The 18,233-nt window shown below is 40.6% G+C and overlaps 1 protein-coding gene across 1 annotated transcript; it reads right to left on the minus strand.

The window, feature by feature from the left end:
• Positions 1-1,462: 1,462 nt before the first annotated feature.
• LOC117268524 (casein kinase I) lies at positions 1,463-16,349 on the minus strand. The gene is made up of 11 exons (XM_033645064.2): positions 16,118-16,349; positions 12,885-12,975; positions 12,533-12,643; positions 11,238-11,386; positions 10,191-10,419; positions 5,859-6,029; positions 5,463-5,611; positions 5,145-5,340; positions 4,917-5,056; positions 3,507-3,574; positions 1,463-3,401 (listed from the first exon to the last, which is right to left on the minus strand). The coding sequence occupies exons 2-10, from the start codon at positions 12,958-12,960 to the stop codon at positions 3,542-3,544; spliced, it is 1,254 nt and encodes a 417-aa protein (XP_033500955.1). The 5' UTR covers positions 12,961-12,975; positions 16,118-16,349; the 3' UTR covers positions 1,463-3,401; positions 3,507-3,541.
• Positions 16,350-18,233: the final 1,884 nt, after the last annotated feature.

Here is an 18,233-nt window from a genome sequence, read left to right on the forward strand (position 1 = left end):
ACTGTGAAGACCAATACCAAGGAATCAAACACACACATTTACATCACACCAAGTGCAACTTTATATGGAAAAACAAGACTTACGTAAAAAAAAAAAAATCTTTAATTAAAAATACTAATGATCCTGGTGGAGTCACCTTTCTTGACTATACTATTCTTGATAATACAGAATATGCCACTATAAACTCGTGTTACACAGAAATATGTATTGTGCTATAATGGTTACTACAATATCAATACAATAATGACAAGAATATATGTCGACATATGGTATAAACCAAAATTACGAACTTACTGTCTCATAAAAAACTGTTATGATGTTGAAATGTATGTGAAGTATAATTTAAACAAAAGACAAAGATCATTATGTGCACAGTTACGTTCAGGAACATTACCCTTGGCTTTAGAGACCGGCAGGTTTAATGCCATTCCAGAGGAGGACAGACTTTGTCAGGTGTGTGAGCTCGGTGAAACTGAGAGTGAGGTCCATTTCCTGTTTTACTGTCTTGTTTATGAGGACTTGAGGGATGTACTTTTTATTAAAATGTCCTCTATTTATGCTGATTTCTTTTGGCTGGACGAGTATGAGAAACTTGAGTTGTGTTTTAGAAAGGGAATCTTTTTTGTTGCAGATTTTATTTGTAAAGCTTGGGAGAGAAGGCAGTATATTCTGTTTAAAGTCTGAGCCGTAAAAGGGGCTGTAATTATGTATGAAATGAAAAAAAAAAAAAAATAATAATAATAATAGTAATAATAATGTACACTGCAACTGTACTTTTTTTTTGGTGTCTTATAAACCCATGAGGGTTGGGCACTTTGTGCATGACACGTAAATAAAAATAATCAATCAATCAATCAATCAAATAACAATAAACATACGTGCATTCTATGTTGAATATATATATATATATATATATATATATATATATTCAAGAGGTATATATATTCAACAAAGAATTACACATAATCACTTTGATGATCAATCTAGCAAAGTATCATATTCTTAAATCCAAATTTAGCCACTTAACTTCCATTTTTAGCTTTTGAAAATAAAACTAAACAGCACATAAACACCATTTTTGACTCAAAGAATAAAAAAGCTGCATAAAACTGTTAAAGTGTGCTCCTTGTTTTCTTGATTTCTGTGGCTCTGATGTTGTTTCGTCTGTATTAATGACTCCTAGTTTGTATATTTTATGTATCGCCAATACAGATTTGATATAAAAAAGTACATAATATGATGGGTTAAAGTGTGCTCTGCCATTAGAAGTGGCACCACATTCTGGCAACAATCCAAAATTCGATCGCTGTCACCGACGTCATGACATTTCCTTGGGTCTCTGCCATTGACCATGATGTAACTTTGTACAAGCTGGACTGCACTGCATGTGCAAACACACCACCTTAAAAACTTATATAAGCTGCAGTGAGCATAAGAAGAGCAAGAAAAGGTCTGCGAAAACTTGTGAGCAACATTATTCATTTTTATTACTTCATAAAATATACACAAATACTGTTGTAAATAAAGTGTGTTAAAGAACTGTACAAGATATCAGTACACAATACATAAAGTGAAATCCCCATCACCTCAACCTCTTCTACGCCACTCCCAACCCGACAGTTACGATGCCACTGGGTCGCTGTGGCCTGTACAAAGGTAATTACACACACAGTACACTGCTATTTACACATCCCTGCAATTGCATCAGTTATGTTTTCTTTTTGAATGACATCATCAAGGTTGCTGGAGGTTAAAATCCAAAAAGGTGACATCAAACTATTCGCATATCGTTTTTGCAGAAGGAATATTAAAAAGCCCTATGTATCATGTGAGGTGGACAACCTTTGAAGCATGTAAAGAACAGAAGAGACAGGCAACGAAAAACCTGAACAAACAAGCTACTTCTAATAAGTTACAGGAGGATGAAATGAAACACATGTAGGAGAACAAGGACACTAATTATTTCAGACATAAAAATAGTTTAACATAAATAGCAGAGAAAGGAGATTAAAAACAAACTGCATACAAAGACAAAATGAATATTGTATTCTTAGCAGGGATTCACTGTATCACACTTTCCCTCTCATACACACACACACACACACACACACACACACACACAAACACACACAAAATGTTGAATGACCCAGCTGGCAAAGTAACAGCAGCCCATCCCACAATTTAGTACTTTAAATACTAAAATTCTGAACCCAGCCCCAATTTATGTCATTAGTATGCATTTTTCTACTTTACGCCTTAAAACAAATAACCACATTTTGGCTTTACATCGAAATAAAAAAATATTTACAGTGAAGTAAACATTAAAAAAAAAAAAATCATTGGATGTCCCATCCCCATAAAAGTCATCCCTAACAGAGCCTGCCCACTCCCATATGACCTCCAATAACAAAATGAATTTTAAAAAGAAAGGTAACATTTAGAAGTATCATAAAAATTGCAGCCACTATTTGTTAGCCAAAATGGGCAGCGATGGTCTCTGGTCAAATAGTTTTTCCTGAGGAGCTTCCCTCAAGACTTGGAGTGTGTCTTTGCAATATCTATGGTCGTTCCTCACCTTACCCGCTCACATTAAAACCAAAAAAAAACAACAAAAAACACGCAGGTTGAAAACAGGCAAAATAAGGGGTTGGTGTGGAGGTTTTGGTGGCTGAGTTTTGAGGGACAGTAAATCATCACGACATGGATGGAGGGCAAGCAAGCACCAATTGCTACTTCACCAGGAAAAAACATTTACTCTACAACAGCTAAAACATCACTTACTTGTCCTTTTTAAAGTTACCTTTCTATGTGTCCACTACCCTCTCACCTACCTCTCCTCATCTCATCGTCTTTTAGCTGTTATTACTCTCAAAAAAAGCAAAAGAAAGGAAACTCATGACAAGCTCCAATTTAAGATATCCTCATGAAAGACAAAAGATGACACTGAAGAGTTGTGTTTGCGGTGTTGAACTCAAAGAAGATAAATCTTTACTAAGCCTATATCAGTCACTAAGTTGACCTCTGATGAGAAACATGCGCGTGTCCCTGATACCTTTTTGCTTCTGTGACGCCATCAGTTCTTCACATTTGTCAGACAGAAGGTACTGAGGGAAATGTTCTGAGGAGTGGAGCAGGTTTGAGCAACCACGGAGTGAAAATGGTGTAGGACCGTCATTCATTTGCTTTTTGTATTTGTGGTGGTCCACGGTTCAGCAAAAACAAAAAAAACAAAGGGTTCATGAAAGAGTGCATGTTGGATACTGTCATGTTCTTCCCCTGGATCCTTTAAAAAGTTTATTGTCCTTTTCCAAAGATCCATGTGTCCATTGGCAATCATCTTTTCATAAGACAAGGTAAAAATAAAGGAAAATAAATCGGAGCGATGAATAAACCTTGCAGCCCTGCAACAACAAGTGGAGGGACAGTTATTAGAGAGGGTGATATATTGGTAGGTGGTGTATTTCTGCAGTTGGCATGTGAAAAAAGGAGTGAAATTAAGACCTCACCTGTCAGAGTCATGTGCATGCAGAGCCAAAGACTTCTACTTCCCCATGTGCTCGAACGGCACGCTGACCTGCAGACGACACAGAATAAAGACTCAGAGGATAATAACAACAAAACTGTTCAGACAGCTGTGCTAATTGATTTCATAAGGCAGCTTTAGTACACAACTGTAACTACTACATGGATTGAAAACAGTGTTATCCAAGTTTAAGGTTGTCCATTAAACCTGCAAAGTTGATTCTGGTTTCAAAAGCCATTAATTGGCGGCAACAACAATAATTTGTTTCTTAAAAAACTGTATGAACAGTATAAAAGCCTGCAACAAACACTACATGTGTTAAGCGTGTATTACACACTTTTTGAAACCATGTCAAAGAAGTGCTGACCTAAACCTAGGGTAATTTTGAGGCCTTAAGGCCTTTGCACACTGAGTCTGTTTTTCTCGTCTGAAATTGTTGTGCATCTTAAAATAAATAGGACTTCACATTGTGACAATTATGTTTGCACACTGAGTCCCAAACTTTTGTCCATCATTAACATTTTCAGAACAGGTTCATTTTTCTGTGTATTTCACATTCGTCAGAGCCTTTAGAGATGTTTGACCAAGAGGTGAAGAAAATGTGGCGGCGGGACACAGCCATGACAAGACAGAGGAATGGAGCGCACAGAATCATTTCATAACTCAGACAGCTCACTTTCAATAGGTCAGACAGTGATATTCAGGTGGATGAAGATGAAGAGGAGGAGGATGTGGAACGAACACAGAATGTGGAGACTTGAGGGAGGACACGTCTTGTTAGTCAACATTTTTCTTTAGTGAAAAAGGATCAAATAATCTTCCAAGAAACCAGGCTTTATAACTACTTGAAATGGCATAATATCATTCTATATGAAATATACTGATGCTTGATCAAACTTTTTTGCCTTTTGTGAGGTTGGTGTGCAGACAGACTGTTTTTGCAGAGTCTCTTTTTGTTGGTTTTCGAGCAGTCTCTCTAGTTGTTACTTGAAACAATATTCAGGATTATCCTGATAATGGAAATTCACCACGATCAACTTATTGTGTGATCTTTGTCCAATCCAATCATATATTGTCCCATACATAATTAGGTCTATTTCAAATCGAATATTTCACTGAATATTGGGATAAATTGAAAAAGGCAGTGTTGTGATAGCTGTCAGATTGTTAATTCAGTCCATACTAACCATGCCTAGGTGGTGTCTAGTTTGCTATGGGCTTGAGGAGCTGTGATTTACTTCTGGATGTCATGCTGTTTATAAAATGTTACACTGGTGAGTCATTCTTTTCACTGTCCACTTGAACACACAAGGCTTTCTCATAAAATATTTTTTGTCTGCTAATGCAGTGTGCGTCACACGGCTGACTGAAGGAGCTGAGAGTGTTCTCTCACCTGTGATGTGGAAATTCTGGATTGGTCATGACGGGCTGTGAGGTCAGAGGACGATACATTGGCAGGAGCTCCGCGGTGAAGCCGCATGCTCACCTTCCTCTCCCTCTCTGCACGAGAAATTGCACGAGGCGACGTGTTCCCTGAAATGATGTATAAAAACGTGTCAGCGTAACATTATTCTGTTGAGACGAGTGGCAGCAGTTTGAGACCTCTGAGCAGAATACTCACCGGACTGCTGGACCCGTGAGGCAGGGTTAGAGATGGCCTGCTCTGGCCCGTTCCTGACTCTGTTGGCAGCTGCTGGGTTGGGACCTGGGGGGAGGCCCCGCGATGCAGACCCCCTGGGGGCTCCTCCGATCCGCTCATCCCTCTCATCCCCCGTCCTCCTCTCCCGATCCCCATCCTCAGCTGTTCGGCTGGCACCCTGTTAAATGAGATCAGCCATATTAAAGCATTCTCATTAATAAAATATATCTTTGAATTAGCTGTATTATATTGTAAGTTATTTAGAATTGCAATACTTCAGTTAAAAACACTTTAACTTACAAATTTGAGCATGTTCCAGTCGAAGACATAATCATAGGAGAAACCCTGGCGGTGGAACAGATTCCTGAAGAGCTGTCGTAGGTAAGAGTAGTCTGGCTTGTCGTCAAAACGAAGTGAACGGCAGAAATTCAGGTATGTGGAGAACTCAGCTGCAGAAGAATAACAAGCAAAACAGCAGTGAGGAGACACTCAAGAATGCAGACAACGAAAACAGCAAGCCAAACACAAAATCACTGAGTTAGTGCTGAGCTTTGACGACAGTGATTAGATAACATTTGCATTTTTAGTGTTCGATTCAATACTGAGAAAACCCAATACTGCAGCTGTAGATAATTGCAGAGCTACAGGTAAACCTGCTGCCCAAACACACAGAGGCCCCACAGAAACATCACTTACAAGGGTATCCTTTGCACAGAACCTCGATGGGTGTGGACATTTTCTTCTCACTGATTCGTTCATACTTCTGTCTCTTGGTAGCGGCCTTAAGGCCCTGCCAGGGGAGGGAGCCCAGGTTGAAGTACATGAGGACGTAGCCGAGGGACTCCAGGTCGTCACGTCTGGACTGCTCTGTTAACAGAAAACACAAGAGTGCATACAAGAGTGAGAAACTGAGGAATGGCTGCTAAGTGCTACGACAAAGGATTATTTACTAAGGTCCTTTTTACAGTTTTCAAATTAACTACCATCTTCCTTAATCATCTCTGATCTTTAAGAAACAAGTCTCAGCTTAGAGTGGCCTGTAATCGACACAAATAATAGTCATAGATTGCTGATTTCCCTGACAGTCATGTGGCACCTCTTACTGAGAAATATGTGCAGCCTGTTAGTCGGACAACACTCGACAGTGCAGTTCTTATGTTTACTAATAGTCAACAGAATCCCTTCCTTAACTCTATGTTTATATACACTTTTTAAAGGCAGAAGCAAGGTATGGACATCACAACAGTTGCCTACCGCATTTAACAAGTTAAAACTACAACTCCTCCTTCAAGGCACAAGTAAGGTGATTTGCTATGACAGAAATATCACGTACACTCTCACTAACATGTTTGTCCATCCAGTAGATATCTAGCACAAAGTCAATATCTAACCAAAAACAGATATAAACTTGCTGGGGCTGCAACTGTTTAGCTCACCAGGCCTTTCAGGATTTCACAGGCAGTTTTTGGGATTGTTGCTGCCTGAAATGCCTGATTGCACAGCAGCTTTTCTAAAACAGAAAAAAATGCAATGTATGTCGCTGTGTTTCTTGTGTTTTTTCGCAAAAATGGCTGCCATGGTGTCCCGGATTTGGAGCCCATTATTATGAGCATTCAGTGTTAACCACAGAATTAGAATCTATTTGTGGCGATGGAGTGAAGGGTTGGGTCAAAGGGCAGTAACAGCTGATCGTCAGTGATCAGCTGTTGCTGCCCTTCAACGCAGCACTGATGGATCGTCTCTGTAAGCCGCTCTTCTCCTGCTCTCTCTGCCCGGTTAGCACAAGCTAACACAGCAGCAGCGGCTAACATCTGACACTGAGCCATTAAACTGCACCGACCTTACACTGACACTGAAACTGCTTGCCTTTGACATGAAACCTGCTAATAAACATTAGGTTATGACAGAGAGAGACAGAGAGGTGGAAGGGGGGTTGAGCAAAACAATATGCTGCACACAGCTCTACAATGAAATCAGATTTGACCCATTTTAAGTAGTCAAATTTGCAGTAAAGTTGCAGTGATTGGACATAATTGCAAAGTCGTTCCCCCTCTCTTTAAATATTGAGCCTGACTTTTACTTCATCTGTCATTTTTTGTACTATTCAGGAGATGGAGGACCGTTCTATTGATATTATTCTGGCTGTTAGGGGTTAGTGGAATGGGGAGGATTGTGATAGGGTTTCGTGCCTTGTTCCGGTCATATATGTGCTGTAAGTTTGATACCTGTTGCTATTAAGCATTGTGTAATCCTGTTAAAAAAAATGCAAAGTCTAAATTTGCATTAACTGGAGGGGCTTGCTGAAACACTTCAGTCAGATTGTCGATGTGTTTAAATAGTTAGCCAAATAAAAGTGCTCTGCAGAATGTCTCAGAGAGCACTACACTGTGATGACAACACCACAGCAGAGACATTTTCCCACTGGCATTTCCTTCTTGTGCTCTCTCTTGAGCCCTTCTTCCCTCACATCCTCTGTATGACCTGACAGGGTGTGTACAAACAAAGACGATGCAGAAATGAAGCAAGTCCAAAATGAAACAGTGGGAGGAGGAGAGGGGAGGTGGGGGTGTCAATGAGGAGCAACCGTTTAAGGAATGTAGAACTAGAAATGGTACAAAAAAGTTAAGCAGTCGTAAGATTTAAAGACCAGATTTAAAAACCACTAAAATGTTCAGAGACCAATATTATGTTCTGACACAGACACTAAAGTATGTTGAAAAAGGAAAACTGACTTAGACAATGGAAAAAATCAGGCCTGCAGTAAAGTGCATTACACCTCCAGACTTGGGATGAAAGTTGTGTAAAGGGAGATATCATAAGACTGCTCCAATTAATCACATTTAACATGGTGTTCAGAAGCAATTCTCAAAGGGGAGCGAGGGTGTGACCCTGATGGAGCAGCACAAAATTCATATGTACTTTCCATTTTGACTGACGCTGTATCTTGCTGTATTTGTCTTTGCTCTAGTCAGGATTATCTATACTTTTTAACACTTGAACCTCTCCGCCATTCTAGAAGTACACAGAATGTAAACAAGCATGAATCACATCAACTCTATCAGGGGATATCTCAGAGAGCTTCATCACATGGGGTAACAACAGAACTGCCTGACATGATGTGTGTGAATAACAGGGCCAGGAGTTGAAGAACCAACAGCAGTACTGTTTTCTGAGGGTCTAATTCAATGTTGTGCATAACAAGTAACTAATGTAGCACCAGTTCTTGATACCCAACACACACAGTAGCTTTCAGCAAAACAAAGTGAGCAAATTAAAGTTGGGTCGATTTCAGGTTTTGCCGGTTCGGTTAATGTAAACTCGCTGAACCTGCCATTTGTTATTATGACACAAATAAAGAAGTAACCTACATTTGCAACCTGTGACAACGGCCTCATGGTGCTAAATCCAACTTGCATTGCATTAGCAATCAGCAATATGACAACGTGATTAACATAATATTGTGTTTGCTAATAACTGGAGCCAGAAGTATCTGACAGGCTGCAAGCAAGTTACTGCATGTGGTTTTTGGGGTGAAGAGAGGAGACATGGTAGAGTTAGTCTCTCAAGAAAACTCTGCCAATATGACAACATTTTAAATTTAAAGCCGACAAAAGAGGTGTCGCTGCTGTTTCTTCTTATTCCTGTTGCTTGCTTTCAAAGTGCTGCAGTGGATGACAAATCGCTGATTCATGAAGCTTAAATGAGGAATTATCTATACTGTGGGTCATCAACTCGACCTATCCAAGGGCCAGAACTTTTCTAAGCAGACACTGTGGGGGAGGGACTTTTCAAATTGTGTGTGTGTGTGTGTGTGTGTGTGTATACACCTAGATAGAGACAGACAGACCTAAGCCAATCATTGTTTAATAATTTAATTAATACTTGGTCAACGATTCTAAAATTATTTTAATGATATAAATGTTAAATTATATAAATGTGAGGAAATTAAACAATATGTTAAATAGGAGTTGAGTTTGTCCCCAGCATGATATGGCCCCAGCAGTGTCTTGTTTATAAAAGAAGGGAATCTTTTCTGCAAACAATATGCATTTAAGTAGCACAATTGTCAGGACTGAGGACAGAGACACAGACTGAGTGCCACGGTTTCTGTCAGTTTTTAATCTCTCACTCAGGTTAATGCTTTTTCACTTTTGGACATTTGATATTTTGATGTTTTTCAAGTAGGCCTTCCTGAAGCCACTGCATCACTGCTGCTAATAATGAGCTAACAGATGGATTTATAATGTCTTTAGTATCCGCGGGTCAAACGGACATAATTTGGGGTTGGTAAATTATTCCTAACAAAATTATTTCCATCTCAATTGTTTTGAGGGTTGCTTCAATATATAAGGAAAAAAATACTAGATGTCCAAAATATTGTGATGCAATTCTTTTCCTCCTCACATTTTACAAATAATCTAATAGGCTGCGTGCCAGATGGAAAGCTTTGGTGGGACTGGATGTGGCCAGTTATTGATAGCTAATCTATATGATACCTCATTTCACCACAATCAATCAATCAATCAATCAATCAATAAATAAATAAATAAATAAATAAGGTGTCAGCTGGCCGGAGGGAGATCAGATAGCCCAAAGTTTCTGGTAAATAACCATCACTATTAGTAACCTTTGTGCTGTTGTGAGTTTTCTGTTTGAAAACTACAAACACAGGAAGATAGCACATACTTAAAACACAGCGTTTAAGTGGTTATGTCTCCTGTTGGATCTCGAGGGCACAGCTGATAGGTGTCTGGTTTGTTTAAATGATGTAACAGCGGTGTATATGTTATGTTGACAGAGAGCTTCAATGTTACACAATGTGATGTAATAGTCAAACGCTCGTTTGCTTTTGGGACACAGTGTCATTGTTTTATGAGGGAGTGGCTGCTGAGTCAAATGCGAAACCTGGAGGTAAAATTCAGTTTACCAGTCCAGGGTTTGACTTAATATCAAACCAGTATGAAAATATTACATCGACCCAACCCTAAAGTAAATAAAGTTTGTTTATATGCTTGAAGTGTATCTTACCGATTCCAAGATGTGTGTTGATGGAGGCGTAGCGCGCTGTGCCAGTCAGGTTCTTGTTCTCCCTGTAAGGGATGTGCTGGTGTGTGCGGGCGTCGCGGTACTTTTTGGCAAGGCCAAAGTCGATGATGTACACCAGGTTGCCCTTCTTGCCAAGCCCCATCAGGAAGTTGTCAGGCTTAACATCCCGATGGATGAAATTCTTGGAGTGGATGTACTCAATGCGACTGATCTAAAAGAAGAAAGTTGAGACAAAGGGTGTTGAAACTGTCAGTTTCTGCAGGACCCAACATAAAATACTTTGGTACACAGGAGGGATACATTGGGGACTGTCATGGTGACCACAAAGTCACATTATCACATTTTATATGCTGTCAAAGCAGCACTGTCCTTGTGTTTTCTAATAAAGTTTCAGTCACTGGGCAGCAGTAGGTTCACTCAATACATCAGTATCTTGAGTAAACTAAGGCACAGAGGAGGGCAAGGGAGGACAGCAGGATATATGAAGACAGGACAAGGGAAGGTGATGACGCCCAGGCTATAAGTGGAGAGTCAGACGCCCGTATAGAGGACTGACACAGCAACTTGGCTGCAGTTAGAACAAAAAGGTGAGATAACTTGTGCTTCAGAGAGCTACGCATGAAATGAAATATCTAGCAGCCAGCACAGTCTGAGAGGAAGCCAGAATTATAAAGTGCACTGGATGCACGAGAGCAGAGGAGACCAAAACATCTACAATCTTTTAAGAAGCCTGAAGGGAATCATATGCAATGTTTATATATATATATATATATATATATATATATATATATATATATATATATAGATAGATAGATAGATATATATATATATAGATAGATAGATATAGATAGCGAGAGCATGCACAAATAAATGATAGTCAAGTAGGTCACGCACATGACCAAATGGGATCATAAATATTACGTCTACTTGTAAACAGAACTGTTTTTCAAAATAGGATCTTAACTGAGGGGATTGTGGATCTGTCCTAATTCTACTGCACGTGACTTTACACGAGGGTTTGTGTCATACCATCTGGTCTGCCAAAAGCAGGACAGTCTTTAGGCTGAACTTCCGGGAGCAAAAGTTGAAAAGGTCCTCCAGACTGGGACCGAGCAGCTCCATGACCATCACGTTGTAGTCTCCCTCTGCACCACACCACTTTATCGATGGAATACCCACTAGAATACACACATACACACACACAGTCAGCATAAAGTTTGTTCAAGTTATTACTGGCACCTACAATTCATACCAGGCAGATGCAATTTGCACCAGGGTGTCTGTAGCCAACAATGCTATGTGCACCTGGGGTGAAATAGCCAGTGTGGCTATTTAAACCCTGGTGTATATGGCATTTTGGCAGATGCAAGCACCCAGGTGTCCATAGCCAACAATGCTATTTACACCCAGGGTGTAAACAGCCAATGTGGCTATTTACACCCCGGGTGTATATTCCTCGGCATCCTTGCAATGCTGAAAAATGACATTAACATAAATGGGTCTACTCAGCTATTCTACTTAAGTTTACAGCAGCTTTATACATCCTAAAAACTGAAAATAAGAAGTCAGCTAAGTCTAAATACTGACTCACTCAGGGTCGAAGCCCAGACTCCTGTGTCACAGTCCTGTGCTTTTACCTTTTCACCCATCACGTCTTACTACCTCTATAGACTGTGTCACACTTTATGCCACATCACCTGACTTTCTGGTGATACATTTGCGATTATTTTCTTATAAAATTTACCACTTTAATATCAGAGAATACCTAACACTGGCTAGTACTACCCCTAACCATGACCTATATGCCCTAATCCTAACCTCTTCTGACGTTGATGAGTCAAAAATGATGAGTACTAGTCAATCAAAGCGTGCAGTGAGATTTATAATAGGGGTGTCAAAATGTTTGACACCCCGATCTATGATAATTTGTTCTAGAGATTTGTGTAAATAGCTGAATAGCTGCAATGTGACTATCCTCACCTAGGCGCAAATAGACACTCTTGTTTATATTATTTGCCGTGTAACAAATTTTGCAACAAACACAAATCCATTTTTTTTTAACCTTGTACATTTTACACAAGATAATCGATTTCTTGAAAACGCCTTTATTCATCTATATGTTCACCTAGAATGGATTTACATCACAACTATGTAGAAAAGATGACCATCGCTCTGTCAAATCTTATTAAAATAATTTATTCTACATCTTTCCAGCAGGCTTAGTAGGGTATACGTATCTGCAATACTGCCAGGGACATAAAATATGATAAGGAATGCTTAAAAAAAATCTCGCCAAGCCTGTCAAAGCAACATCCGCTCCTTACCTCCTCCTTGCATCATCTTGTAGAACTTGCTTTCAATGTGCAACTGTGGGTGTTTGGTCTTCACACATTCCAGCTTGATGGCTACCTCCTCACCAGTGGCAATGTTGGCACCTGAGGAGACAAGCAGAGGTATAACAAAAGCTGTAAAGAGCCACAGCAAATGGCAGACGGGTATGAAGGAAAATCACGCTTGGTGCCCAGGCATAGGGGAAAAAAAATTAATGGTACAGTATGAAAAGAGAGACTGTCCAGAAACTTTTGTGGAAAGACCCTTAATAGAGGAGACACGTGGAAAGTTGTGTAAGTCATGCAAAAACAAACAAAAAAAAGAACAGTGTCTGTTAACACTTACCAAGATAAATGTCGCCAAAGGAACCACTCCCTATCTTTCGCCCGAGCCGGTACTTGTTCCCCACTCTCAGCTCCATGTTTGCGAGTTGTCACTGTCACCAACAGACAAACAGAGATGATTATAACAAGGCAAAGAACACATGACACCAGGCTAGCTCATGTGGGCTGTGCCACTTTTCTCTCTCACCACATACTCAGAAACATTATAGGATGAGCTCCTGTACAACTCAACTCAATATAACATAGGATTATTTCCTCGACTTTCCCAGAGCGGTGGAATGAGAGAAGGTATCATCAAGAGTCAGTCAGCTGCTCACATGATGATCCGTCAATCCCAGACGCACTAAAGTAACCACGTGTTTGTGTGAGAATGTAGCCTGAGCAGGGCTCGCTGATCTGCAAACAGCTGTCTGGCCTCCAGAAACACACGATTAGATTTGTAGGGTAGCCGGGAGGGGAAGGTGGTTGCAGTGAGATCAGCAAAAGCAGGGAAGGGAGGAAAGAGAAATACAGCAAAATAAGGGCTGCACAGAAATGCCAGTAGCCACTTGGAGCACGAGAGGAACAGAATCACAACTGCTGCATGAGTACTAAGACTTGGCACAGTGCATCATCTGAGCTGAACTGCACGTGATGCTGGAGCAGATCATCATTTATTTAGTACTCTCTCTGCCACGCCACATTGTGCAGCCACTGCAAAAGCAAGACTAAGCTCTCCGCTGTTCTGTACGTGTGCTGCCAGGGGAGGGAAGGCATGAGCGGCCGTGGAGCGATGGCTGGTTTTATCTGTGTCAAGGCCCTGAGACAGTTCTGTGCGATGAACTTTAGACAGGAAAATGCTGCAGAGAACGAATCAACGGAGAGCATCATTTATCAACGAGATTTGCTTCCTCGCAACCAATTTGGGAACACCGTGTAAACAGTGTGCTCTTTATAGCATCATCCAAATATAGCACTGCTGCATTTTCAAATAACACTCCCAGTCATGTGACCTATTGACATATCAACAAGGCGATATATGAAATAGACCGTATCATTGTTACTGACTGCTGCCTCAATCCCCACCCTCTATAGAAAGTCTCATGACAACTCAGAAATTGCAAAACACATTCTCAGAAACCTCACTTTTGTTGACATGCCAATTCAAGCTTGCAGAAGAGTCACTGATTCTGCAGAACCAGTCCTCTGCATTCAGTCCACTTTCATCCAGAACTCAACATAAATTATCCCAGAGGTTACTTTGCTTGATTGTATGCAGTTGGGATTAAATAAAGAGCTGCAGACAGACACCAGCTCTGTTTTGAAACTACTCAAACAGTGATGATGGCTGACATACTATCATTTCAGACCACAGGAGCCTTGTTAAAACCTTCAAACTCAGAACAACTTGCATTGCATGGCCCTAATTTAAAATAAAAACACCAGCTGAATGAAAATATTATAAAAAGTAGTCCCTAGAGTAGGGATACTCTCTTAGTATAGCTTGCGATACAGTGCCTGGTGGCTCATTGTCTAGTTTTAAATTCATAATGAAAATAGACTGATTCATAATTGGATTTTTTCTGTACTTGTGCAAGACAAAAACATCAAAATAAAGCTTGATTATGTTAATATAAAGGGCCAAGGGAGGATTTTCAAGACTCCCCAACAGAGGTTTGGGCTAAGCCCCGAACGTCCTCGAATACTAGGAACACCCCTGTGTAACAGCAAATTTCCTATGGTTTAAAACAGGCAATTTCTTTATTATATACTGCTATATATTATTAATGTTTGCTTATCAACTGGCCCCTAGCCTCCTGTCATTTTGCAAGAGTGCCCCCCAGACAAAGCAAGCCGAGTATCCCTGCCCCTGCCCTGATGAGGACAACCACGGCGGACGTGATGGAGGCAGATGGATTTGGGTTAACAAAGGGTTAGGTTTCATTACACCAGGAGGGTGTCTCATGTGCTGCAGCCAGGGGACCCGATTCAGGGAGCAACATTAATCACAAGGCTACACCGTTAAGTGCCATTGATTAATTGCTCGGTACGGGAACGGTGACACACAATTTTAAACCCGCACAGTGTTTCGCTGCATATTTAACAGTGTGTCCATGTGGTTTCCATTTGCATGCACCCTCATGTGGTCACACTAAAGAGCTTAGCGAGGGTGAATTGCACAGACATGTATGGGGAAAACTTAGCAGCAATGTGAGGAATGCATTTGATGTCTAGAAGATAGCATGTGTGATGTGAAGCAAGTCGAATACGCTGAATAAGCACATTGCATCTAGAGTGACATTGTGTGCCATTATGATAGTAAGGTCCACAGACCAGTGGTTAACATGCTATAGTCCATATGTGCTGGTTAAGGGGGAAGCTTGGAGGAGGATGTCCCAAGGAGGTGGTGTAACATCTCTAAATTAATACAATCAACTAAATTCCCAAGTGAGACATAATTCAATATTTCTTTCTGTGTTATATTTCATTGTATGTAATCAGACTCATTTGTTCAGGAAGTGCAAAACATGGGAAGTGTCAAAATAAGTCCTCTTTACAAGAAAACAAGTGTCACAGACCCAAAACCAGAGGATTTCACAATCACATGAAAAACAGTGCTACGCCTCTCACACTCAGGCAGCTGTCACTCTACAACCAGCCCGTGTGTTACAAACTCGACGTTAAATTCACGCATTCACACAAACCTAACTCACAAAATTAACTTACACTTCAATATTGTCTTTCACGGCAATGGCAGGCGTCTAACTACGTTGCTCTTTCCTGGTTTTAATTTAATTCCAGTGAGTCAGATACGATTTCACGTTACAATATTTGCTACAGCTAATATTAGCTACGTTTGATAAAATGCTATAACAGCTATTGTGTTTAAAAAGACGTTAGCTAACGTTAGCTAAAACACCAGCCGAAGGCATTTACGTTAGTTCCCTGTTAGCTTAGAGTAAGCTAGTAGAGATATGTTAACCGAGCCGTGATACGTACGTTACTGCACCAGTTATTTTCCAAATTAAATAAAGCTGTAAATGTGTACGTTAAAGCGTTATCACACTTGGCCATATTTGTGTTATAGTTAAAACCGCACCCATTTATGTTCTAGACTAGCCTGTGTAAGATAGCCATCCCTACTACGCGCCCCCTCCCCCCTTCGCCTGTAAGCCGTGAATACGAGAGTCTGATTCGGCCGAATCGGGCCCCTTTTCCCCCTCGGTTTCTCTGGTTCCCGGACCCACTACTCACCCGATATTGGGTTCGTCGGAGAGCTGGTTCCGTGGAGGTTCTGATCCGATGGTTGTCAGTCGGACAGGGGCCTGGGCAGAGGAGGATGGGAGCGGATTCTGGCGGCTCTCATACCCCCAGCTCGTAGCTCTGTCGTCGGTTGCACTCCCTGTTGATAGTCCCTGAGAAGCTCCAGCAGCACAGGCGGCCGTTCTCCACTCGAATCTGTCTCCCCCTCTCGTTACTTAACAACGCGCCCGTTCACGGCGTCGATGATGTCATCCTCTGGATGTCAGGGCACAGTCATTAAAGGAGAACGTCACACAGATCCGCTTCTTCCTCTAGAAAACTGATCATTCAACGGTTATCCCGCTTTTTTCCCGTTACTCATTTTGAGTCATGATACAGTTTGCAATCCTGTTTATGCCAAGTAGATTTCCACATAAAAGTTTTTTGGTGCACAGAAAAGAAATACTAATACACAGAACAAAAAAATGATATATTAAAAAATACTGTTTAAAATACAATGTTCATATTGGTGTTTTTGGAGTGAGGCAGGAATGTGCAAAATATATTCCTGGGGAGGTAGAAAGCCTTGCAGTATTAAGAATAAAGAGGAAAAATAGAGTGTACAGAGAGTTAGACCCAAAGATTAACGTATTTCTGTAAATTCCACATGCATTATTGTATGGAATCACTCCATGCTCCATTTTAATTCAAAAAAGCCCAACCAGGGACGGCGGTTAAACATTAGCCATGGCTAGAAACCTGTACACATTGTATCTACTTTCAAATAAACAAGTAAAGAATAAAAAAAATAAAATAAAATTGAATCACACTGTTTGTGTTTATTATGTGAGCAGTATCACAATTACCTTATGTTAACAGAAATATATTTTTCCTGTGATCAGTGACACTGCCCAGGGGTGGCCAGAGGGGGCCACGGCCACCCTAATACAGTTGTTTACCCTCCTTGAAAATAACTGAAAATAATAAGAGGCCTGGTAAATGTCTTATTCTTTACAATCAACTTTTGAATTAAAGCATTTTTGTCATTTTAAGGAAATAAAAACAATCCTATTTGAATGACTTAACACATGTATATGCAAAAAACATAAAAAGACAAAGATAGTTTCGAAGCTAAAACCAAACTATAGGCTACAGATCACAGATCAGCGTTTCCCTGCTTCCCTTCACTGGTTCCTGTACAGCAGGGTCGGTCTTTGTTTCACTGTTATAATCATTAAAAAGCAAAAGCAGCATGTGTGTACATTCAGTAGGCTATATCTTCAGTAGCTAGCTAGCTAACCCTACACTTTTCAGGGTTTGATTTTGGTTCTGGAACAGGGAAGAAACGTATAGCCGGCCCAATGCTACGTTATGATTGGCCAGTCTGTGTCCGGGGGCAGAACTTAGCTAAGGGTCAATTGCACCGTCATGGTTTGTTTGTTTTGGAGAGGAGGATGCCTCTGTGGCTAATTTGACTCCAGATAAAAACCTGAGCAATGATTACTGAGGGAAATCTATCCTGAAGACGTTTCAGCTGGTTGCAATTTTCAGTCCTCACCACTAGATGCCACTAAATCCTCCTACATCTTACACACTGTTCCTTTAAACAGGATTGCTGTAGAACACAAAATGTTATCTGCACCGGTATGGACCTGTGTGCAACAGATAAGTGGTAACATTAACTATAAGAAGAGAAAATAAAGTATATCACAGCACATTCTTAACTCTCATGTTACGGCTTTTGGTTTTGGTGTGCTACCCCAAGATTACCCCCATCTGGCCACCCCTATGAAAGATTTCTGGGGGCACCACTGCCTGTGATCAAGAAAGATTATTCATCAGTTGGCACATACCAGCCATCTCCCAACTGAAGTCTTGGTAAGCCTGAAATCTCGCTCAGTATCACTCATATGGCTGGATGTACACACCTACGTCCTCTGAAGCCAAAGACATCTGGGGGCTTCATGTGTCCAACAAATTGTGGTTATGCTGAAAGAGCTCATTCTGGTTATCTGCTCACACGTGATAATAGACCTGTCATATGTTAGGAAATCCTTTAAACTTGGGCTTAGATCTATGGAACAAACATGTGGTCTATAATAACTGTTTTGTTGGTAACGGTTTGTCC

The sequence above is a fragment of the Epinephelus lanceolatus genome, chromosome 18 (genome assembly GCF_041903045.1).
Source record: "Epinephelus lanceolatus isolate andai-2023 chromosome 18, ASM4190304v1, whole genome shotgun sequence".
NCBI classification, from domain to species: domain Eukaryota; kingdom Metazoa; phylum Chordata; class Actinopteri; order Perciformes; family Serranidae; genus Epinephelus; species Epinephelus lanceolatus.